The sequence below is a fragment of the Heterocephalus glaber genome, unplaced genomic scaffold (assembly GCF_053883595.1).
Source record: "Heterocephalus glaber isolate CG9 unplaced genomic scaffold, H.glaber_assembly_v1.0 deba00001442, whole genome shotgun sequence".
In the NCBI taxonomy this organism is placed as follows: domain Eukaryota; kingdom Metazoa; phylum Chordata; class Mammalia; order Rodentia; family Bathyergidae; genus Heterocephalus; species Heterocephalus glaber.
Genome location: NW_028258296.1, coordinates 35370285 through 35390868, shown reverse-complemented (window position 1 = coordinate 35390868; position 20584 = coordinate 35370285). Strand labels below are relative to the sequence as shown.

Here is a 20584-nt window from a genome sequence, read left to right as displayed (position 1 = left end):
AGTGTCCTAATAGTCTGGGGCCTAGTTTTGGAAACAGGATAAATATGTAAGAGACAAATAGGTAGAATTGTTAACTGAATGAAGATGAGAAGAGGGAGTAGTTCAGGGATGCAAAGGACAACTGAATGGCTGGTGGTTTGGTGGGCACAATCAGGTGGAAGAAGCAGATGAGCTCGTTTTAACAGTAAATTTGATGCACCTGTGGGACAGGCAGGACATGGTCACTGTAGGAATCAGCGATGATGAACCTATGGCACCTGTGGTGTAGTGGGCTGTTTGTTATCATCGAAAACTAAAGTGTCACCATTGCTGGTATAAGTGGTCTGACATTCAAGAAGGGGGTTTGCTGGACCTGTATGCCCAACTTGGTCACTTTCTCATGACATGTGAGAAAAATCAACCTAAGGCTAGAATGGTCTAGGTTAAGTTTACTTTCCCATAAAGTACTCAGTACCATATCAGAAACACATCAGTAAACTAAATGATCCAGAAGACCGAATCAATATAATTCTTGCATGTATATAAATGCATCATGAAACATAACTGAGATTATACCTTTTGTAGAATATCTTTTATTTCTGGGCATAAATTGTTGAATGATACAAAATACATTTTGACACATGAGCATTTCTGACAATAAAATCAGGTTAATTATTGAATGATGAATTATCTTCATTTATGTTCTTTAGATTAGGGAGCATGGGTAACTTAAAAATAAGCAAATTACCTTACTTTAATAATATTTGACATAGACTTATAACAAGAGGAAAAAGTTAAAGAGATAATAAGGCCAGGGATTTAGCTCAGTGGTTCTGGCACCCAAGGTCCCAAGTTTGATCCCCGGTACCAAAAAAAAAGATAATAAAGCAAAAGCCTGCCTATTGTTATTAAAAATAGATTCATGAATTACTACTTTTAGTTAATATTTATTATTTACTTTGTGCTTGGAATGGTTCTAAGCATTTTACTTGTGTCATCTCATTTGATGCACAAAACAACCTTGTGAGGTAGGTTTTATTATCATCATCATTATCATCCCCATTTTAAGAGGAGAAAGTTGAGGCACAAAGAGATAAGTAGTTTGACCATGGTCACCCACTGAAAGGTGGTGGGGTTAGGATTTGAACCTAGGCAGACTGACAAAACACCTGAGATTAAATTAAAGTAGAAAGGTCAGGAATTAAAAATGGGTAGGCTTCTCGTTTACAATTCATATAATTATAGACCTACAGGACAAAAAGTTACCTTAGAATATCATTATAATATTTGAAATTAGTAATTCTGCTTCTTTGCCTTTGCATATGTTTTGATAATTAAGACAGTTTTTACAGGGTTGGGGATTTAGCTCAGTGATTCCACTGCCTGCCTTGCAAGGACAAGAACCCGGTTCGATCCCCGGTACCAAAAAAAAAGAGACAGTTTTTACAAATAAATGCAGAAACAAACCAAGGATAAGACATGGACGAGAATAACAGTCCTATCATATGTTTGGTTTAATATTTGCTTGTGCATAGAAAGCTTTTATCAGTTAAATAAGGCCTAAATGTGACAAGATTTTTGGTTTTATTATTTAAATTTCCACCTTATTCCAAGTTATTTTCCCAAATGGGAGAGAACATACTTCACTGTTCATATTTACATATGTAGGAAATAGCCTGATAAATTATACATATATGTGTATGTATAAATTAGAAGCTACTTGCAAATTTCAAGTATATTTTGTGATTTATGTTTATAAATATCTTTTTAAAGTCCTATGATAATTCAACAAAAAATGATTTTTTTTCTTGAAAACATCTCCTCAGTTTTGGTGTTTGTCATGGACTAATTCTGGTAATAAATAATTACATGTATGGCTCTGGAAGCCAGAAGGTGATTTCATTACTGATTGTGAACATCCTTTCCAGATCTGTGGGTTTCTACTTGTTTGTTTGCGGTTTTGTGAGACAGGGTCTCACTATGTAGCCTGGTCTGGCCTTGAACTCATGATCCACCTGCCTGAGCCAGCCTCCCAAGTGCTGGGATTACAGGCTTGTGCCACCATTCCTGGCTCCAGATCTGTATAGAAAAAAGAAATTCACACATATGCTAAATTCTAAGATTGGCCCTTGTTATAAACTGACAACTGATTATTACATCTTGAACCTGAGACATAAAAAAATATTAAATAAAACCAAAGGAAACAAATTTCCCACTTAATGTAAATAGAAAATCATTGTTAATTACAAGTTGATGTGTTATGTGTGTTTCAGATGACCAAGTCAAGTGCTCAACTACTTTACCGACTGCTATAAATACTGATGAATAATATAATTCCAAATGCCCTGCTGAAGAGGATTACTTTCAGAATTTGGTGAATACTCTCTGAATTTCTCAAGTAAAAAGCAAAGCTACTGCCACAGATGAATGAGGCCACAGTATTTTTAAAGATAATATTATCTACTATTCAAATTACATTTTTGTAGATATAAAAATATAATTTTAAAAGGTTTTTTTTTGGTGGAAGACAGATGATATTCAAATTTCTTTTCTATTAGGCAGTTGTTTCTGGTGATGAAGAATGAATAGGTAAAGCAGTTAACAATACATTTTCCAAAGACACCAAAGGGTCTGTATAGTATTGTAAAGCAGGATTAAATCCCTTCTGCTCTAAATACTGGATACGGCCTTGGTCAATCAGCAATTTACAAAGATGTCCTATTTTCTTCTTTTCTTCAACAGTAAGAAGCCTAAGTTGAATAAACATACAAAAATTTATTAAATTGTTATAAGGGCTTATAAAAATTGTCACTTTTATTAAGAAGCTGTTAAATATGCTATGTCCCACGCTTCCAAGATGTATTTTATGATCAAAATAAAAATGTATTCTAACTTACTCTAAAATTAGATTGGAAAATATATATTTATGAATAAATTTTTATAATAGTCATTGAAAAGGAAAGTAGCCCCCTCTTATTAATAGTTCTACTTTTTGTGGTTTTTAGTTGACTGAGCTTAATTGTGTTCTGAAAATATTACATAGAAAGTTAACCAAATAAACAATGTAGACATTTTAAATTAGTGTTGTTATGAGTAGCATGATGAAATCTTGTGCCAGCCCACTTCTTCCCACCTGGGACTTTAACCTTCTCTTTGTCTAGCATAGCCATGCTGTACACATTAGCCCGTTAGTCACTCAGTGTCTCAGTTATCAGATTGAGTCTGGAGGTACTGCAGTGCTTGTACACAGGGTTTGGTACTATCCAGCTTCAGGCACCCACTACAAGTCTTGGAGGGTATTCCCCATTGATAGGGAGGGGGAGAAATGTACTGTATAGCAATAACAAAATATTTCTCCTTTAGTGTTGTGCATTTTTAAAGTAGTCACTTACCCAGGTAAGCTGTCAGTGCTCTCATCTGTGATTCTGCATTCTCCACTGTCATGCTCTTCGTTATCATCATTCTGATCATCTTTTCTCTTTGTAGTAATATCTGAAGTTTCCAACGATGTTTTCTGCATCCCACAAGTCGCCCAACTACTCATTCTCTGGAAATAGTGGAATTCCACTGCTCCAAGGCCTAGCGCCCTGAAATATTCTTTGCCCACATAATGTCTCCAATCACACCTGTGGTGACAACAGAGTGCAATAACAATGCCAGCCACAGGAGTCCACTTCTCTGCGACATTTTTTTCACTTCCTTCCTTGGTCAAAGTGTTAATTTCTTTTTCTGTTTTATCATTCTTTATGCGTTTGGCTAAAGGTTCTTCATTCCTTTCCTCATAACTGGCAGCATAGGTTTCAACCAAACATCGTAATGCAAGATCTGCAAACACAATTATGTGGCCCCCCAAACCACATCATCTTTAAAAATAAGTATTTTTTTTTACATTTTTTAAAACAGTATGGTTTTTAAAAATCCAACAACAAAAATAATAAAAGACCTACTTAGCTTTATACTTATATCACAAATCAACTCTGTGCAAATTTGCTCATTTCTGTCTTAATTTCTCTAGTGATTTATTTTGCATAAAGCCTACTTCCCAATAAAACTATCTGAAGCTCTCTACAATCTGAAACATTTATGTTCAACTACTTGGATTGGCTCTCATTTCTTCTACCCTGGCTGAGGAAATGACTTCTATAGAAAATACTTGACCAGGTGTGGTGGCACATGCCTGTAATCTCAGCATTCTGGGAGGCTGTGACAGGAGGATCACAAGTTCAAGTCCAGCCTAGGCAACTTAGGGACTTCATGAGACACTGTCTAAAAATAAAAAATAAAAAGGGCTAGGTATCTAACTCAGTGTGAGAGCCCTGGGTTCAGTCCCTACCTAGTACAGGGAGAAAAAAACCCAAACCAGAAAACATTTATCTACCTATACTTATATTTCATGGGAGTTTTAAAGTTAAGAAATCCAAAGAAATAAATTAAGGAAAACAATTTTGTCAAGAAACTAGTCTTGAAATGTAAGATAGTCACTGCAAATTCTGATGAACTGAAGTTGCAAAACAGGCGATCAGAATGTGGAAAGGAGGCTTTGTTGAGTCATCTTTCTATACTTATGTCTGCACTCAGCAAGTATTTAATGAATATCTTTTGTGTGCAAAGCTTTGAGGATATAATGATTAACACATACAAATTTAGTGTTTTTAGTCCATATTCAAATGAAAAAAATTAATACATTTTAAAAATTTTTAAATGGATTTTTGATGATGAAAACTGTTACATTGTTGACTGTATCTGAAAGACGACAAATATACACCACAAAACTCCACATTTTCTCTGATTATACATATTGTGTATAATCAATCAAAAATGAATGTATATTCTTGAATTTTATTTTCCTAAAATGTCACAAGTGAATATTAAATGATCTGATATTTCACAAGTAAATTTAATTCAATATATGAATTTAAGTCATCAAATATTATTTCAAACTTATTATCTGGAGCAAGTGACAGCTAATCTAGTATTTCATAAACTTTTATTTTCTTCTTTTCTTTCCTTTTTTTTTTTTAATTTTAAAATGGATGTCTCACTAAGTTGTACAGGCTGGCCTTGAATTTACGATCCTCCTGCCTGAGCCTCCAGAGTAGCTAGGACTACAAGTATAACACTGCACTGAGCTTCATAATCTATTATTTTCTAAAAAATGTATTCAGGCACCATTTTATTCATATTTAACTTAAGTAAATGATTTTCAGAAATAAGAATAACCAGAAAAAATGTTAAAAGGAATAAGTTATTTCAGAATAAAAAGGAGCTTTAACAATCTATCTTAACTTTTTAAAATAAATTTTATTTTATTGTATCCCATCCTCCCATGGACAAAAGGTTTGTTTCCATTTTTTCCTTCTATTTTCACTTTTTTTCTTGTTCCTTCCTTCCTTTCTCCCTCTTAATTCCTTTTCTTAATTGTTTTTTGTTTGTCTGTTTGTTTTTGAGAAAGGATCTCACTCTGTAATTCAGGCTGGCCTTGAACTTCCCTCCTGACTCAGCCTCCAAGTGCTGGTATTACAGGAGTACGCCACCACACCTAGCTTCTACAATGACCTTAAGGGATAAACCTACATACTTAGAAGGGGAAAATGAAACAACAAATTGGTAGCTAAGATCATTCATTCATTCATTCATTTGAATATTCATTGAGTTCTTGTTATAGACCAAGCATTGTAACTAAACAATTAAAAGACAGTAAATTAAAGTTGTATAGAGGGTATTCCCATTATACTAAGGAAGCTCATCTTATTTAAGGAAGCACCCTGAAAGTGGTGATAGCTGAGCACTAAAAGTTGAATAGAAACTGACCAGTTTTTTGTTTGGATGACAATGGAATTCTAAGAATAGTGGGTATAGTATGGTATATGGCACAGTACATAGGGTTTGATGTTGCTGAACAGTAAAGCTGGCAAAGACCTACCAAAGAGTTTAAAGAAGGGAAAAGACACATTCAGTGTATAGCAGTTGGGTCTGAATATTAATACCGAAGGACAGATAGGGGAAGGTGACTAAGAAATTATCAGAAAGAATGGCTCAGAAGAAAGGGAAGAACTGGGAAAGAAGTGTCACAGACGAGAAGGAAACAATGTCAAAAAGGAAGAGCAGCAGCAGTAGAGATGAAAGGGGAATTCAGATTAGAAGGGGAAAAGTGTATGGAAATGGCCATTGTAGGTTATACTTATGAGAAACCTGGATTACATGAGAAGAGTCAAAGGTGTGTGCCTCCCCCAACCCCAAGGATGGAATTGTTTACTTCAGAAGGCTTTTATGAAGGGTAAATAAGGTGTGTGAAGTATTCTAAAACCTATGAAGGACCACTCAATTATATAGTACTCAAAGTCTTTTTCAGACAATTGAACAATGTCTTGTAAGGGATTTGGGTTCCAATTTGTGTGGATGATGAAACCAGAAGCCAGGAATAAGATGTAACAACAGCTAACATTTAGTGAGCACTTCACATATAACCTTGTAAATTATATTATCATCGTTTGTGATGGATGAGGCAACCAAAGCTCAGAAAGGTTAAAATTACACAGAAGAGCTGAAAGATTGATTCCTAAGTGCATGATGTTTCCACTTTACCATGCTAGGTCTGATAAAGTTCTAAGACAAGATTTTTCCTGGCGTAAAATTTGTTTTTTCCCAGAATCAGGACCTTATGCTTGCCAGACAGGCGCAGCACCACTGAGTCCCAGAATCTTGAAACACAATGATCTTCTAGTGGGACAGGTTACTGTCCTGTATTTGATATAACACAGGGCCAGTGCTACTATGAAGACTGATGAGCTATAAACATAAGAAATCTGAACTCCTCAAAGGAGACCACTAAAGCAGCTAGGGCCATTTAAGCTCTAATGTGATATGTCCATTTAAACATTATTAGTGTGTTTACATACCTGTTGCCACACCACAGAGATGTTTTCCAATTCCTACCACAGGCAGTCTTCCTTCTCTTAGAACAGGAATCTTGTCTGAAATAAAAGGAAGTAAGAATTAAGTTAGCACTTTTGTGAGATAAAAGAGTTAATGTGACCTTCTAAGAGAAAAAATTAATTAGAATCTTAATTTTAAACCCAGTGATTTATATATAAATGCCAGGTTATTTCTCAAAGCTGGGTTAAAATTAGTAGATGAAAGATGTTGCTCAGATACATTTGCATTATTATTTTTTAAATAATAAACTACAGAAAAGGTAGAGAAAGGACACTAAGGAGAATGAGGGGTGTGTGTATATGAAATGTGAATTTCCCAGTGATGACTTATTTTCTTTGGCATGGTATAAAATTCTAGGAAGTATCTTTTATACATTAGCAAGGCAGACAACTATATCCCATTTTTAATGATTTTGGTAAAGTCATGTCTATAGGAAGAAGGACAGTTCATGATATGAATAGACACAAAATTAATTTAAAAGGACAAAGAAGCAATTTAGGACATATTATCAAAATGTCTAAACTCTACCTAAATATAACAATTCATTTCCAGTTGATACTGAAAAATACTTTCAATCATAATTCAGTTTACATTAATTTGTTACATATAATATTCTATATTAATAGCAATGGATTAATTTGTTCTTCATGAAGCACCTGCTCTGCAGGATTGGATTTTCTGCACGATTGGATTTCCAAGCAACCATCAGAGTTTGAAACATCTGTGATTTATGGTAAAGCAAAAGAAAGTTATGCAACTTACTCAAACATAAGTGTTGAATATCAATTTGAAGTCTTTCAAACACTGAATTTTTCTTTCTGTGTTTACCATCTACCTGCATAAACAATATTATTAACAGTGGTTTTTCATGTTACACAAAAGCTTAATGAAAATATTTCTATTTGTTTTAAAAAAGCAGAGTAAATGATTTTCCATCTTATTTTTTACTATTTAAAAATAGAATAACAAAATTTAAGACTGCACAATCTAAGCTAGACATAGTGGCACATGCCTGTAATCCCAGCACTCTGGGAGGCTGAGGCAGGAGAACTGTAAGTTTGAGCCTAACCTGGGCAATTTTGTGACATAGTGAGATCCTGTCTCAAAATAAAAAATTTTAAATAGCGCTGGTTGTGTAGCTTAGTAGCTCCTCCCCCAAAAGGCATACTTTTTGATGAAAACTCCAAAACAATATCATGGAATTTTTTTTTTTTTTTTTTTGGTATTGGGGATTGAACTCGGGTCCTTGCGCTTATAGGGCAGGCAGTGGTGTGACTGAGCTAAATCCCCAGCCCTGTAAAAACACATTTTTTTTTTTGTACCAGGGATTGAACTCGGGACCTTGAGCTTTCTAGGCAGGCACTGGAACAACTGAGCTAAATCCCCGTCCCAGGTTTAAATTTTTTTTAATCAATTATCATGTACAGGTTATTTCTTTTAACCTTAACAATGTATGACTAACAATGAAATTAAGGTTCACAGATGTTCGGTGACTTATCTCTGATTATTTGCCAGCTCCTTTATCTTTGTCACTTCTGGTATTTTATTTTCAGCTCACTCTCCCTCTCTCTGAAAGATCACAACCATTTTCATCTATACCCACATGCCTGAGACTTAATCTACATTTGTGGCCCAACTCTCTCTGAGGAGCATCAGACACATCTCATTGTGAACTAGAAGGCTCTATACTTCAACAGCAAACTGAACACATCCAGAACCAAACTCTTTATTTCATCCTCCAAACTCATTTTTCTAGTCCTCCTTTTATATTTCCTATCTCAGGAAGAGTACCATTTAGTCACTTTCGCCATAAAAACCTTATTCAAAATTATATGTTTCTCAAATTCAATGAATAATAAATCATCAAGTCCCGTGGCTTCCAACATCTTAACATTTCTCATGCTCTTCCCCTCTGCATCCCATTACAATGGCCTTGGCTCTCTGGCCCATTTCTTACTCTGATTATTCATTGCATAATATTATCTTTAATAATAATCTCACTTCAAGTCTCAGATTCTTCTGATATAGTTTTAATTGTACTTCTAAGAAAATTTTTAAAAACACTTTTTTACTTCACTAATATTTATCTATTCTTTTGAACTCCTCTTAACTGTCACTTCCCCCTTGAAATCTTCTATGACACACATACTAGACTAAGGTTGGTTCTCTATCTTCATTGTCCCATAGCATCAGGTATTCACCATTATTATAACATACTTAGCATACAGAACCCAATACTTCTGTACTGCCCAACTAGCTGTAAGTTTCTTGAAGGCCAGAACCAATTCTTAGCCAGGCATGGTGGCACATGCCCATAATCCCAGCACTTGGGAGGCTGAGGCAAGAGGATTGCCTTGAGTTTGAGGCCAGCCTGGACTACATAGTGAGTTCAAAGCCAGCCTGAATTACACAGTGAGACATTGTCTCAAAAAAAGAGAAAAAACCCAAAGTACCAAATCTTTTCCACTGAGTCCCAGCACACAGAGGACAAAGTTATACTTCTTACTGAGCATTAAATATGAAAGTTTTCCTTGGCTGCCTCTCCTCTCCAGTCTCATCATTGTTGCACTCTACTTCACATCACACACTCTCATCACACAGAAATGTTTCTGTTTCCTTGTTGCTTCAGGCATTTGGTTATACTGCTTTTGCTTCCTAGAACCCTTCTCAAACACTCATCTAGGGAACACTATTTCACTTTTCAAGATTTAGTTCAAAATTACTTTTTCTGTGTAGTCATTCTTTTCCCTGACATACCATCTGTCACTCCTTCCTTTGAAGCTTGCACTACTTTGTACAAACCACACCCCTCATATCTAAACACACTGCAATTGTTTATTTATTTGCTGATCTCTCCTTTCTAAACATAAGTAATCTCTCCTTTTCCTGTCTCTGCAATGGGCTTCTCTTTTTTTAACTTTCTATACCCAATGTCTATTATGGTGCCCGAGAGTATACTCAGTAGGTGTTTGAGTGAACAGTAAGTGGTGGAAGTAAAACCCCAAGACATCACACTAACCTACATCCCCAGCCGTTTATTTACTTACTTACTCAGAGACAAGGTCGAACTAAATTGCTAGGTTGTCCAGGCTGGGCTTGAACTTAGTGCTCATCCTGCCTCAGCTTTCCAGTGTGCATGGATTACAGGTATGTGCTAACAGCTGGCACCCAATGCTTCTAAGTCCAGCTTACGATTAGCTCTTTCTGTATTCTCCTGTCTTTGCAAATAATTCTAAGAACTCAGATCATAGACTATTAAAATTTAGATTTAAAAATTTACCTTCAGTTTAAAAGTTTTCAATATACTTAGTACTGATAAAAAGCTATAATCAAATGCACAAAAAAGAAAAATCATTTTAGAAGACACATTTCTATCATTTTTTTCCTAAATAAGAAAAATGTAAACAAAATTTGGTTACTAATATACTGCAATTGCTTCACTTACCTTGAATCTTGTGGTCACTTTTTCTACTAGGATGAAGTGAACTTTTTCAGCATCTTTTAAAGCAATATCAACCCAGTGAGATAATTTTCCCTTTCCTGCTCCAAACTCAACAAAGCATCTTCTTGGGCCAAGTAATTTTAATTTTTCAATGTTACCTAAAAGAGAAGCCTACAAACTTCACAAGATTATTTTATAAACTAAAGCAAACACATTTAGCTTATATGGGAAAACAGCAAGGTAATTTCTATATAAGTCTGTATGGTCATATTGATAATTTGTTTGACTTTAAATGTTTTGGGTCTTACTTGTAAATACTTAATACTCTACCCAGAAACATATCCATATCAAATATTTTTAATATTTTATACATATTTTTGAAATGGAAATATTTTTGAACCCTGAAAAATAAACTAAATAAAATCTTAGTAATAACTATGTTGAGAAAGAACAGAAAGTTAGTTTTTTTTTTGGTACCAGGGATCGAACTTGGGTCCTTGTGCTTGCAAGCCAGGCGGCGGAACCACTGAGCTAAATCCCCAGCCCCAGAAAGTTAGTTTTAAATGAATGTACAGGGTAGTTATTGGGGCCTAAACATACCTGCTGCTTTAGGTGCTTGACTGCAGAATCACCATTTTTAGGGTCATTAAGGGCATCATGTAATGCTGGATGGGACATAATGTGATCTTCAAGTGTAGAATTCAAATCTGTACCAAGTATAAACACGACAGCGTAAGCAACCAAATATGAAACTATAGGACCTTGAACAATGACAGTGACATCTTGTAAACCAGTATGGCATCAACTCATATACCACCTAATTACTCTAAAATAATTTAACTAGCATGTTTAGGCTAGTTAGACTTACCTTTACTTGCTTTTCTCAATTTCTTAATTAAGTTTTCCAACTGCTCTTCAGATAGAGAAGAAATTGGAACCTATATACAAAAATAAAACTAAATAATGTAGCCAAAAAATTGCTTTAAAGTAGTATGGCAGAAACTGGATAGAGGCTTAACAGTTGGGCAAATCCCAATGGCAGCTTAGGCTTTTCTTTCTGATATAATCTCTTCCCTAAGCTGCTATTAGGATGGCCCAACTGCTAATGTCTACTCAATCTCTGCCATGCTACTTTAATCCCCTAACGTCCTTAGTATCAAGAAGTCTAGACTGAGAAGGGTTTAAGAATAAGAAGGGACTCAGAGCCATATTATATCTTGATATGGGGCATGAGCTGGTCTGGCTCATCATTGATAATGCTGATTCTATAGGAAATGCATTTTAAATCCAAAGCAACAATTTTTTTTCCAAAAATTGGAATATAGCTTATTCACAACAAGGAGATAGTTTCCAAATACCTTTTAAATATTAAGTCAGAGTACTTACTAGTTGTTCAGGTATTTCTGTTTCATCTTTTAAGCCTGCATTAATATCCTGAATAAAGAAATCCTTGACAAACACAAAATAAAACCATAACATTATTAATATGAAGCTCACAAAAATTAAGCTAAAACTGATTCTTCCCTTTATCCCACATTCTATAGCTTCCATTCTCCCTTCCACCCATTCATTTAGTTATTAAATAATCCTGAGTACCTACTATGGTGCCTGCTTTGGTTCAGATCAGTGATGGCAAACCTTTTAGAGCTTTCAATGATACAAACAGTCTGCTGTGGCACACATGCCATAGGTTTGCCATCACTAGTTTAGATGCTGGGAATTCACAACAGCAGAAAACAGAAGAGACAAATCTCCATGTTCATGGATCTTATGTTCTAGTAAGATAGTATCTAAATAAGCTTTTATAGTCTAAAACCTTAAGCAGTATTTTTTTTTTTTTGAGGTACTGGGGATCAAACTCAGGACCTTGCACTGGCCAGGCTGGCACGGCATCTCTGAGCTACATCCCCGGCTCTTCTAGCAATTTTTTTAAAGTTTTTACCTGTTTACAATATAGATTGAGGACTGAGCCAATTTTGCCTTATGGTATTTATTAATGCAAAAACAAAAGTACATACTGCTTATCAGACACACATAAAGTACAGCTATAAAATGGTTAAGTCTGATTTTTTCTGTTTTAAAAAAATTTTTTAAATGAAAGTAAAAATGTCCTGTGACACTGTGTTATTTAAATGAACAGTGAGATCTTTTTAGTTCATCTGCACAGATATAAATTCTTGGTAAAGATCTGATCAGTTTTGTTCAATAGAATTTTCTGCAATGATGAAAATATTTTGTATCTGCCCTAACCAAATGGTAGCCACTAGGTTTGAATATGGATAGTGAAAATGAAAAACTGGATTTTCAATTTTACCTAGCTTTAATTAATTCAAATTTAGTCATATATGGCTACTGGTTGCCACACTGGACAATATAGATCTACTATTTACTAGACAGGCACTTTAACCAGCTAAGCCACATGGACAATGTAGGTCTAGATGAATGAAGTAATACTATTTTTTATGAATCCTGTTTTAAAAGTGAAAACAACTCCTGGAGTTGTGTTATGTGTTATGAATATGACTTTTGCCAGAAGGGTAACATCCTGATTGTGTGTTGGTACCATTATCTATATGCTAACAATGGAAACAGGTGCTTGAGTAGAATGGGTGAAGACTGCAGGAATATTACAATGCTTTGTTGGATGCCTAACAAAACTATAATGAAAAGTTAGCTATGACTATTACAACTTGAGGAACTTTTAGTTTAAAATGCTTACAAAGAATGTTCCAGGTAAATTATGCTGTGGATTGAATTTTTGTATGTGAAAATTATTTACACTGGAGAAATTTATCACCAACTGACTTAAATATATAAATTTTTTACAAATTGATGAAGAGTTTAAAAGGCCAAGCAGAAGAGTGATATGACTTTTAATTTAGGTTTCAAGTTTCATGTGATACAGTGTACCACATGAAGACTGCTGTGTGTTTCCTTCTCCCATTTCATCTCACTGTTATTTTTCCTTACCTTGACACTGTCCTGGCATGCAATGGAATCTGCCCAAAGGTATTTCATTTTTCAAAAATTTATATTTCAAACTTCTCAGAACACATAACCCACTTGCTTGCTTTAACTGAAATTTGGCATGTAGGTAAGGGAGATACTTGCAAATAAAGCCTTATTTTCTCTTTCTACTAAAGGGGCTAGGGCTTAAGGTTGTGGTAGGGTAGTCATCATTTTCTTCTATACCACTTTAATGTTGAAATACTTTTAAGCTTATAGGACCTGGCCTATGTAGAGGTTATAACTGGCAATGTACAGTATGGGGCTATTTTGTCGTCAAAATGATTGAGAAGATGGACTATTGGTGGACAATTTTCCTATGTGTTTCTCTATTTTCCACAAGTCTTACAAGCAGAAGCACTGACTAAGTCTGTTGCAGGCTATTTTTTCAAGGATATTTGTATACCAAGCACCCTTGGAAGATAAAAATGGTATCTCCTTTTAGATTACACAGAAGGCTTACTTACTGTACAGTGTAACAAAGAAAAATATCTACTTATGGAACACAGGTCAGGTAAGTTTCTTTACTGCCCAATTTTTAAAAAACATTTATATTTCCTGAGCTTGAGGTTCTTCAGCTATGAACAAGTTCACTGTATATGCAGTATCCCTCTAGTCCCCTCTGTGTTAATTCCATAGGCCTTGAGAAACAAGGGGAAATGATGTAAATTACAAGCACCTGCTGCTTGCTGTGAGGCGAGTATGGTAATAAAACGTGGAGCTGTGAGTATAGATTAGTAGTGAAGTACATGTTTAACATGTGCTACAGCATGAAAGAAAACAAACTCGCAGCATCTACAAACTTGTGGCAAGCTAGAAATCCAAAACCTCCTCAGTTCTTGACAAATGTACTTGCCATTTCCTGCTCAGAGGCCAGGATGGATAGTTTGGAATGTACAGGGATCTTTAGAATGCACATGCCAGGACTGTACCTCTCAAAATATGGAAAGGTCACAGTGGGAACCACTAGGCTCTTAAAACATTTTTTTTAAATCTCCCAGCAGTCTACTATCCATCTTCTGGTCATTATCCAATATTCATGACCGACTTTGACAGTAAATTGTTCTTTTCATTCAAAATGTAACAAAAAAGATCATGTTTTCAGGACACCCAATGTAGCAGTTCTCTGGACCTTTTAAATTTTAAATCTTCATGCTACATTAATAAAGTACTTACATGGGCCACTGGACCCTGAATTTGCTGTGAACCATGTAACCCATGAAATCATAAGTGCTATTAACCAAATATCTGAACACTTTGTAATTTGCTAGTAAAATATACAGTGATTCTCTTGTCCTCATATTATTCTATCTTTAAAGGTTTCTATTCACTTTTCTAATTTCTAACTGCCATTTCATGCCATCCAGTCTACATACCCACTCTCATCATTACGTATTATCTTTTACAATGGGATCTTTCTGTCACACCCACCTTTGCAAAATTAAACTTATACTAATATGATGGGTTCTCCCCCATACTCTCAATAAAAAGAGATGAATGCGCTTCCCTCCACAGCTCCCCTACCTGTAGATATGTAGATATACACATGCATACATGTGTATTTTATGTTAATGGTTTGATGTTTGATCGCCAAATAATTATGTGTTGAGCACTTTATTACATAGTGAAACCCTGTCTCAAAAAAATAAATTTTTTTATCATGTACATTTGAAGCTTACAACATGTCATAGAATATATACAGATAATAAAATGGTTATTATAGTAAAGGAAATTAACATATTTATCATCTTACATAGTTATCTTCTTTCCTATTCTATCCTATTATGAACAGAAAATTGAACTTTTAGTCCCTGGTTGAGTGATCAAAGGTTGTCACGGCACTATATACTCCCTGGGTTTAGATAGGTGTGCTCCTAAGTTAATATGACTTTTACCTCTAATGTTAGGCCTGTTGAATACTGCTGAAGAAAAGTCACCTAGTCATTGGGGGGGGCAGTTCAAATTCATTATTTCTATTATGCAATAATAACATATATAAAATATATATTATCTCATTTCTGACTCTCAAAGATGCCCAATAATTATTCCTCATAACCACAGTTCTAAACTTCTACTTCCTTCCTGAAATCTCCTACTATAACATCATTGCTCTTAATCACCTTGTCTCTTTTCAGTGGGAAAAGTACAGCCATCAAATTATAAAGTTTTCCAATTAATTCTCTTGCCAGCTCAAATTTGCCTGAACTGATGATCATTTTTTACTACTTCCCATCTATCTCAATGGAAGAGCTATCCTTCCTCCTACTTTCACTTTGTTCCCTATTTTTGTTTGCCTCCTGAGAAACCTCCCAGCTTGATATCCTCTTTATTTCCAATTTCTTCCTTTCTAATAGCTAAGCATATAAATAAAGCTGCATTTCTCTCATTTTCAAACACAGTCCCTCTATCCTGCATCCCTTCTCACTATCATTCTCTCAAGTTCCACTCACAGCCAGATTTCTTGAAAGAATCATCTGTGCTTGAGGCTTTTAGCCTTATTTGACATTTATTCACATATTCTAGTCCAATTTCTGCCCACTCCACCCTATTTAATACCAATTTGGCTAAGGACTTTGATCTTTAATAAGTATCATATTGTTAACCCAATGGTTTCTTTTCTGTCCTTACATTACTTGGTTCTTCTGTGCTCCTAGACAGAGAGAACATAAGATTACATTTTTCATTTCCCTAACTAGAATGCAGTGGTCTTCTAGGCAAGGTGCATGGCATATGTTTGGCATAACTCAGTGGCAGCAAAACTATGGCATGTATGCTGCAGCGGGCTGTTGTCACTGAAAGCTCTAAAAGGTTCACCATCACTGGCATAAGTGTTCACTTAACACCTACTGAATAAATAAATCCTTTAATAATATACTCTCATCAAATTGTGCTTACTTCTTCCATCTGACATTACTAAACAATATCTTTTATTTACAAGTTGACTTCACAGTCTCAAGCTCCTTGAAGACTGGGGTCATAGTTTATTGTTATAAATTTAGTAGGAATTAAGTAAATATTAATAAACAGTGAAATTATTTTCTGAACACTAACGTTCCATAAAATGATATTCTCTAAACTAAGATTATAACTAGATTTATAATCATGTACATTATACACACTTAACTGCATTTACCAAGTTCTAGGCTCAAAGCAAAACCCTTGTTAAATACAATCATTCACATTTATAAATTACTAAGTACTGTGTATATAAATATTGTATACCACACATTTCACCATTCAATTTTACTGATCAGACACTTACAGGCTTTGGCTTCTCTCTTGAGTTACATTTTTTCAGATGCTTTGCTAGTTGATCTTCATATACTGTGCTAAATTTAAAGAGATAATTTTAAATAAGACATGACAATTACTGTTTCGAGCACAAAAAAACTCTTATCTGATCCATACTTACTGTTTTGGATCTAAAGGACACAGGATTCTTTTCCGAGCATTTTCTTCCTAATAAATCAAAAGGGAAATATTTAAGTAAAATATCAAGTTCATTACTTACAGATACCAGATGTAACTCTAGTATATCTGCATTCCCAAAACAAGGCAAGTAAACTTTAAAAGGATATAATGAAAAACTAGTAAAATCAGGTCATAGAATAACAACAACAACAAAAAATCTCCTATGTAGCTAGCTTATGTATATATATAAACAAATACTGCTTTGGACAGGCAAGGGTCTGTGGGTTCAAATAAATTGTAGAAAAGGCCTACATATGTAATATTAAATCTATAATAATAATGTGCTATTATTTTATGCACCAAGTCAGAAAAAATGTTAATCATTTACTTTATTTCAAATTAACTAATTAAAAATCCAACAAAAATTGTGTCTGGCTGGGCGTCATGCATACACCTATAATCCTAGTATCCTGGGAGGCTGAAGCAAAGAGGACTGCAAGGAGCACAGCCTCAGCAACTAAGTGACTTAGTGAGACCATGTCTCAAAATAAAAAATGATGAGGATGTAGCTTAGTGCAAAGGCCCTGAGTTCAGTCCCTAGTACCTCAAAATAAAATTTTATTTTAAATTGGATCATTTATCATGCATAACATATTTTGAAATAGGTATATCTTGTGGAATGGTTAAAAGTGAACTAATTAACATATGAATTACTTCACATACTTGTTCTTTATGAAAAAATGCTACCCGTTTTAATTGACATACTGTATTATTAATAAATGCTTCCTCTGTTCTTGAAATGTGGAAAATGTCTTAGAAACAAAACATAGCATTTAACAATTTGGCATATGCCATATTCTATTGGCTCTGCAACTTTTTATATAGTAGTTACTATATCCTTTTATTTTTAAGTTACATGGATTTAACTATATACTCTTAGAAAAAAGAATGGAAAACTAATGGTGTTGGCAATTTTACCTAACATTGCATATAAACCTGTATGAAATAGGGTAGGTAGTATAGTAGTTAAAATCACAGTCCAGTCAGACTGCTTAGGTCTGATTTCAGCTCTATCAGCTACTGGCCCTATGAACCTAGGAAGGCTTATTGCCTTACGTGAAAGATTAAAATAATAGTGCATAAAAAAAAATAATAGTGTTACCTCCTAAGGCTTATGAAAATTAAGTGGAGTTTTAAAAAAACCCAAAACAGCAGAGTGCTAGCCAGAGTAAAACCTAAGTGTTACTCTTAATTTTTTCTCAATTTATTTCAATTCTGATGTGCCTCAAAGAAACCTTTACACTTTTTTGAAATGCTGCACATTAATTTTTCCTTATTTGCTGGCTTCAAAATTTAGCTTCTAGCCAGGTGCCATGGGGTGTGCCTATAGCCCTAGCTACCTTTGAGAGACTGAGGCGGGATCTCAGATTTCTTAAGAATAGGATATTGGAGACCCATCTGGGCAACACAGCAAGAGTCCCCTGCTTTTGTTTCAACAAAGGTTAACTTCCATGCAGAAAAAGCCTCTAACTTTGAAAGCCTAACCATACAGGGGGAAAATAAAACATTTTTTTGAAATTTATCATTTGGGTTTAGAAACAGTTTCTCAATCTTGAACAGTTTGCGTTGGATAATTCTTTTTAGGGGGCTCAGGGGAAGCAAACTGTCATGTGATTTGTAAGCAGTTTAGCAGTGTCTGCCCTTTATCCATTAGATGCTAGTAACATTTCCCAGTTTTCACAACGAAAATGTCTTCAGATGTTGCTATGTGTCTGACAAAATCATCCCCAGTTGAGACTTACTGGGTAAAAATTAGTGTAAGTAGTGTCCTCACAGCTATATATGATAGTTCTTTTAAAAAGTGAGAAAGACAACAATACAATTACATCAAAAATGGGGAGGCCGGGGATTTAGCTCAGTGGTTCCACTGCCTGGCTCACAAGCTCAAGGTCCCGAGTTTGATCCCCCGTACCAAAAAAAAAAATTTGGATTCAGGAGAATGGTTACATTTCAAATCCTAATTGTAGTCACGAAAGTGTTTCCATTTGGTGTTTTGGAGTCTTTCTTCAAGGGACTATGCCAAATATCATTATTCTTCAGTAGGAATTTATCCATGGTCTGCTACTATCTTCATCATCAGTAATTTTCCAGATTGCTGGATTTATAGTGGAGAAAAAATCCTTCTACAACAATAATCTCATTCTTTAACCAAAGGATGTTTCCTGACTCCCTACAACCAGCCAATTTACAACTGTAGTTATCTGAACTTCAAAGAGTTCCCACAGTAAATCACATCTCCCATACTCCAAAACAACTATGTCCTGTTTTCAGTATGTTTTATTTTAGGTAAATAACCAGTCAAACCAAAACATGAAGTAGGTTATGGCTATGATGGGCAGTGGTAGATGAAGGGGCTGATCTGCAATGGATTTTACCTAGAACGATTAAACTGTTTGAACAAGAAATAAAATAATGCAAATAACACTGGACTTCAGCAGACTGAAACCAGATGCTGGCCTATTTGGTTTATTCTAATCTAGTAGACATTCTCTGTATCTATCAGCATCCTGCTCTTGTTCTTATTTTTATTTTCCTATCACATATATATATGTACATATATAGTCTAAACTAGCAATACACACGCGAATATACAAATATGTATTGCTTGATACAACAGCTATTTATATAACTATTATAGAACAAAATTGTACGTGCTTTTCTATTTTAAAAGATTAATTCTTACGTATTTTAAAAATCTTTCCTACCTCATTCCAGCAAAGTAGTTTTAAGTTGTTTTCTAGAGATTGTAAGTCTAAATACATTTTTAAAGTTTCTTTCTAGTACATTCACGAGAAGCCGCTTTCACAAAACAATAATTAGAACACAATACTGTAGTGAAATCTAGGGACTTAAATCAGTACTTTTCGTAAATTTCCATTTCCCATGAGTAGTAAGTTGAGGTGAAACTAAATCTAGCATTGCCCTAAGTTAGGATCAGGATAAATATGTCACAGCTGGATATTTACTTTGAAAAAGAAAACAATGCTCAAACACTAAGGCTCATCATCGCTCCCCAGGGAGATCAAAACTACTTTTATTGAAATAAATGCTGGAGAATCCAGGGGACAGAAGCAGAAACCTGTCAAAGAGGGAAGGGGCCGGGTTCCAGCACCGACCGGACCGGGAAACTTATTTCCGACTCTCAGGAGGGTAGGGCGATACCAGACCTCCGCAGCTCCAGCGTGTTCACCACAGAACCTTTTTCCTGCAGCCACCACCATCCTGCAGAACCGCTTCTTCTTTTCTACGTAGTAACTGCATCTACCCTCAGCTGGAAAACCAGTCGCGGATTGTGTCGGCGCAGAAGCTGCCATAATTCAGGGTGCACTTCTGGTGGCAAGCATCTGGCGCCCAGCTCAAAAGTTGTCAATTTCCTTCAGGTCCTTTTCCCTTAACAAACATGGCAGCTTTGGGTCCGACCACGCCGGTCAGTTTCCGGAAGTAGCGCAAAGGTCCTCGCTCTCTTCTTTTGCAAAACAGGAAGAGGCTGATGGTGGCCGGTGAGGTCCAAACTTTCTTCGTCTTTCCTCCGTTTCTATATCCCCCCCTCCTCCGCGGAAGCAGAGCGCCAAACTCAAACTCTATACAGACCCTGACGCTTCACAGGCTAGGGCCGGGCCTGGTGGGCTTTTCCGCACACCTGCCAGGGCAGCGGTCCAACATGAGCCAAGTTCTGTTCCAGCAGCTAATTCCGTTGCAGGTGAAATGCAAAGACTGCGAGGAGAGGTGAGGTCTGCGTTACTTGGTGCC

The 20584-nt window shown here is 35.4% G+C and overlaps 3 protein-coding genes across 11 annotated transcripts in view; 2 read left to right on the top strand and 1 right to left on the bottom strand.

The window, feature by feature from the left end:
• Lrrc39 (leucine rich repeat containing 39) overlaps positions 1–2439 on the top strand; it is a 31475-nt gene extending 29036 nt beyond the window's left edge. For all 3 annotated transcript variants that reach the window (XM_087213182.1, XM_004869124.3, XM_087213183.1), the window contains one exon: positions 2253–2439. In XM_087213182.1, the coding sequence (XP_087069308.1) occupies positions 2253–2308 (56 nt within the window). In that variant the 3' untranslated portion in view covers positions 2309–2439. The remainder of the gene's footprint in view (positions 1–2252) is intronic.
• On the bottom strand, positions 545–20316 carry Trmt13 (tRNA methyltransferase 13). 2 transcript variants are annotated; one of them, XM_004869123.4, is made up of 11 exons: positions 20002–20316; positions 16776–16822; positions 16626–16692; positions 11744–11806; positions 11226–11295; positions 10958–11064; positions 10361–10528; positions 7678–7750; positions 6879–6953; positions 3372–3804; positions 545–2729 (listed from the first exon to the last, which is right to left on the bottom strand). In XM_004869123.4, exons 1-11 carry the CDS (start codon positions 20146–20148, stop codon positions 2534–2536), a joined length of 1446 nt encoding a protein of 481 aa, XP_004869180.1. In that variant the 5' UTR covers positions 20149–20316; the 3' UTR covers positions 545–2533. The 2 variants fall into 2 exon arrangements, with proteins under 2 accessions (XP_004869180.1, XP_087069307.1); XM_087213181.1 differs by lacking the exon at positions 11744–11806 and having other exon boundaries at positions 2471–2729.
• Sass6 (SAS-6 centriolar assembly protein) overlaps positions 20296–20584 on the top strand; it is a 56903-nt gene continuing 56614 nt past the window's right edge. For 2 of the 6 annotated variants that reach the window (XR_002390683.2, XM_087213179.1), the window contains exon 1: positions 20304–20560. Coding sequence is in view for 4 of the 6 variants with exons in the window: in XM_087213179.1 (XP_087069305.1) it covers positions 20325–20560 (236 nt within the window). In the remaining 2 variants the exon portion in view is untranslated. Of the gene's footprint in view, positions 20561–20584 lie in introns of all 6 variants that reach the window. The other 4 variants (XM_021247847.2, XM_087213178.1, XM_004869121.4 and 1 more) reach the window with 3 other exon arrangements.